We start from the raw sequence: 3929 nt of genomic DNA on the forward strand, positions 1-3929 counted from the left end.
ATGCTGATATACAAGATGCTGCAGGTGCTTAAATTACAGTGGCTTTCGAAGCTGCTCTAATTAAAGCGCATCCCCCCACAGCTGCCAGAACATGTGTAAAAATGCCCATAATTACTAACTTGTTCAGAGAGGCAAAAGCTTTTATAGGCAACAAACTACTTCATCCAATGTTGAATAAATGCAATTGCAATTTCTATGTCCTTTAGAGGGAGTATATCTGGCACATTATAAAAATAAACATGACTTCAGAAACCACAGTTAGAGATGCTCTGATACTTGGGTGAGTGTTATCAGAGAAGGGGGAAGCAGAGGTGGGGGAGAGAGCATGAAATGAAAAAAAAAAAAAAACACTTACTAAATACACAGCTTCATTATACATATTGACTTTCAAACATTCTTTGAGTTGACGAATCATGGCTTCTACAAATTCCCCACCAAAATTGTAGTTCCTGGCATTCAGCAACCCAACTAGTGTTGTGTAGACAGTAAGTTTTTCTGGTAATAGACGTGCACTGATTTAGATGTAGAAAATAAAAAACAAAAACAACAACATTGCATTAGATGTTAAAATGCATCATTTGCCACCTGCTGCAATTATTTAACATTTCAGATTGTGGTTAGTGCAGGGTGAACTGATCTATTAATTCATCAGAAAGAGGTAAACCCCAAAAATTAACCTTTCCTTAGAGTCCAACAGTATTTGGCAGAGCACTATTTTTAGAATGATGATCCACCTAAGAATTTACATGCATTTTTAATTAAGTTTCAAAATAATTTCCTTTTAAATCATACTGGGCATGTTTACACAAGATGTTTACTGTGCAGAATTAGCTGCACAGTAAACATCACATGGGTGCCCCTATGAGGCCGGAGTAGATTAATTTACTCCACGGCAGGAGAGTACTTGTAATACAAAAAGTACATAGTACATGTAATACATGTACTTTCAGCTGCCTGTATGCCACGTACTATCCTGCTGTGGTGTAAATAAATATACTCCGGTCTCATAGGGGCACCCATGTGATGTTTACTGTGCAGCTAATTCTGCACAGTAAACATCTCGTGTAAACATGAAAAACTCAAAAAGTAGAGTGCATGTAGATGCTGCCCCAGCAGTCCAGGGCACAAGGGTGCTTCAGTGCAGGGGCTGACTGCTGGCTAGCTCCACACTGAAGCACCCTTGTGCCCCAGCCAGACCCTCTGCAGCATGCTGAGCCAGGGGGAGGAGCCCCAGGCTGGCAGGCTGACCCCTCAGACTGGCAGCTCAGACCTGGCTCAACATACTGTGCCCCCAGATACACATTCAGACATGGTGCCTGGGAGCAATAAGTGCCAAAGTTTATACATGCACACTACTAGCACGTGTAGATGTGCCCACCAGTTGTTGAGAACTTCATTAAAACTGTATGGGGTTCACATAGTTAAGTGATAAAAAAAAAAACTTTTAGCTACAATTTCTGTCCCCACTGTCTCAAACTGACCCAAAACCAAAATCGTAACATTGAAATCAAATTGAAGCACCATTATACTTGGAAGGACCAATGTAAATTTTACGGTTATTTAGGGTGCAAATACACATGCAGTTAATGTGAAGCAATAAACTCCAGAGCAGTTTGAGCTGGAGTGAACTCCTTTCAGGTGCAGCACCCACACATGGTCCCAGGACAGCAGCAATTTGAACCAGGGAGAAGCAGGCCCCAGCTGGCAGGGCTGAACGGGCGCAGCTTATGCCCATGGTCAGTGTCCATATAGGAATTGCAGTGCAGTAAATTACCCCTCCATAAGATAGTGCTGTTGGGGACAGTACTATCTCACGGCAGAATTAGTTTACTGTGCCCTAATACCAGTGCACGTGCAGAAGGTTACACTTTACTGAGGAGCTAATTAGTCTACTCCACAGTAAAGCACACATGTAGATGCGCCCTTAGAGTTAAAAAAAAAAAAACAACCCCCCCCAAAAAACAACCCCTCCACCCCCCACTAAATCTTAAAAAAACCTATAGAACAAAACAAAAACTTATCGTCATACCTCCCCCTCCCAATACCCTTTCTTTAGCTACTCCCTAGATTTCACACAAACATGGCTAGTAATTCAAAACTAGAATTTGTGAAGATTTATAATGTTGGAATAATATAGCTATGAGGGTCCAGAAATTATGCAAGAGGCAAGGGTTATTATGGGTGATATCTTTTAATGGACCAACTGCATGGCTGGGACAGAGCCATGCAGTCCATCCAACGAAAGGCATCACCCACAAAAATCCTTGCCTCTCTAAAGGTTTATATGTACTGTTAAAGTATATATCAGATCATGAAGGTTATACAAAAAGACTGAAATGCCATTTTATACTGCTTATAGAAATTTTGAATTAAGATCCAAAAAGCTTATCACACCGACATTGCTGATTTCATATGCAAGGCATTTAAGGAATTCAAGTGGACTGTTTCCATGTTAACTATGTTAATATGTCATTTAACTATGTTTCATGTCAATGTAACATCAAGCTTTACACCTCTTCAGGTGCCTAACTGCTGTGGGAAGCAAGTTAACTGTTTGACTTGTGCATTTATGGTTCCGATGACAATGTTGTAATAATTCTCAGAAGTGTAACTGTGCATTGAGCCACACCTATCCAAACCTACCCTGGGATTGGAAATTTCAGACAATACACAATTGAAGGCATAAAAATGCAAACCAAGAGCCAACAAAATATCACAATCTTGAGCCACCTCAATGGATCCTCACAAGAGTCTCATGGCTCTCTAGTGAAAGGATGGCTTTGCTATGTTGTAGAATAAACCAGATGGAGAGCCTCAGACTAACTACTCAATGGACACTCACAGCGAGTGTACTTGGGCAGTTATTTTCCTTTTTTAGCTTCTACTGCCAACCAAGTTTCCTTCTCCAATTTTTTTTGCTAAGAATAAAATGAATTCTGTGTTACTAATGCTTAAGAAGTAGCTCTTACGAAGGTTTTACACGGGACATTTATGTTTGAGAAACATTTAACGTAGATAACAGTACCAAGTGATTTTTGCATACATACACTGTACAAAGAATTCTTAATATCTTGCTCTTGTAGTTTGGTAAGTCAGCCTCCAGGACACCAGCTAGACCTTCCAAATTGCTCTCCAAAGATGAAGTACTCTAAGAAAGAAAATAAGTTTTAGAAACTGACCGATCAAGAAATATCCATCAATCCCTCAAGAAAAAGTGTTTGGATGGAAGAGTATTTTGTTGTGCTTTTATTAATGAAGAGGACAATAGATAAAAAGAAGATGGGGAGGGTTGTTTGTTTTTATGACTAATGTTTCAAATCTTACTAGGCTGCACAACATTTTTCATTTGCTGGAAGCAGGCAGCAGATGAGGAATAAACAAGGAATTGAGTACTCTTCTTCAATTCTGCCACAAACACCAAAAAAGTCATCTCTTCATTTCACTTGGAGAAGGGATTTTTAGAAAACTACACTACCAAACCTGCATTTGCATAGATCAATGGTTGTCAACCAGGGTACATGTACCCCAAGGGGTACTTAAAAGGGTCATAAGGGGTACCATAGAACTCTGTGTGCATGCGTGCAAACTCAGAACAGCACACAAGCAGCCTGGCCACATGGAAAGCAGCCGGGTCTGGCTGGTAAGTTTGTTGTGGGGAGAGAGAGTGGGGCTAGGGCAGGGGCCACAGGTGCCCAGCCAGGGCAGAGCGTGGGACTGAGCCACGTGGGGGCTGAGGGCAGTGGCTCCTGCCACTATGTGCACCCTGGGAGGGCATGGGGGGCATGTGCTCCCAGATCTGAGCGTGGGGTGGGGTGGGGTGGGGCCGGGGCCATGTTAGGCTCTTCCCGGTGGGGGCTGGGCTGGGGCAGGCTGTGCTACAGGCAGGTGGCAGTGGTGCTGGGAGGGGGGTTGGGGGAGGATATGGCTAA

At 42.3% G+C, this 3929-nt stretch overlaps 1 protein-coding gene across 1 annotated transcript in view; it reads right to left on the minus strand.

Moving 5' to 3' along the window:
- NCBP1 (nuclear cap binding protein subunit 1) overlaps positions 1-3929 on the minus strand; it is a 54940-nt gene that overhangs the window by 41401 nt on the left and 9610 nt on the right. Inside the window, 2 exon segments of the mRNA XM_025199089.1 lie at positions 356-512; positions 3048-3148. Coding sequence (XP_025054874.1) covers positions 356-512; positions 3048-3148 — 258 coding nt within the window.

The sequence above is a fragment of the Alligator sinensis genome, unplaced genomic scaffold (genome assembly GCF_000455745.1).
Source record: "Alligator sinensis unplaced genomic scaffold, ASM45574v1 scaffold607_1, whole genome shotgun sequence".
NCBI classification, from domain to species: domain Eukaryota; kingdom Metazoa; phylum Chordata; order Crocodylia; family Alligatoridae; genus Alligator; species Alligator sinensis.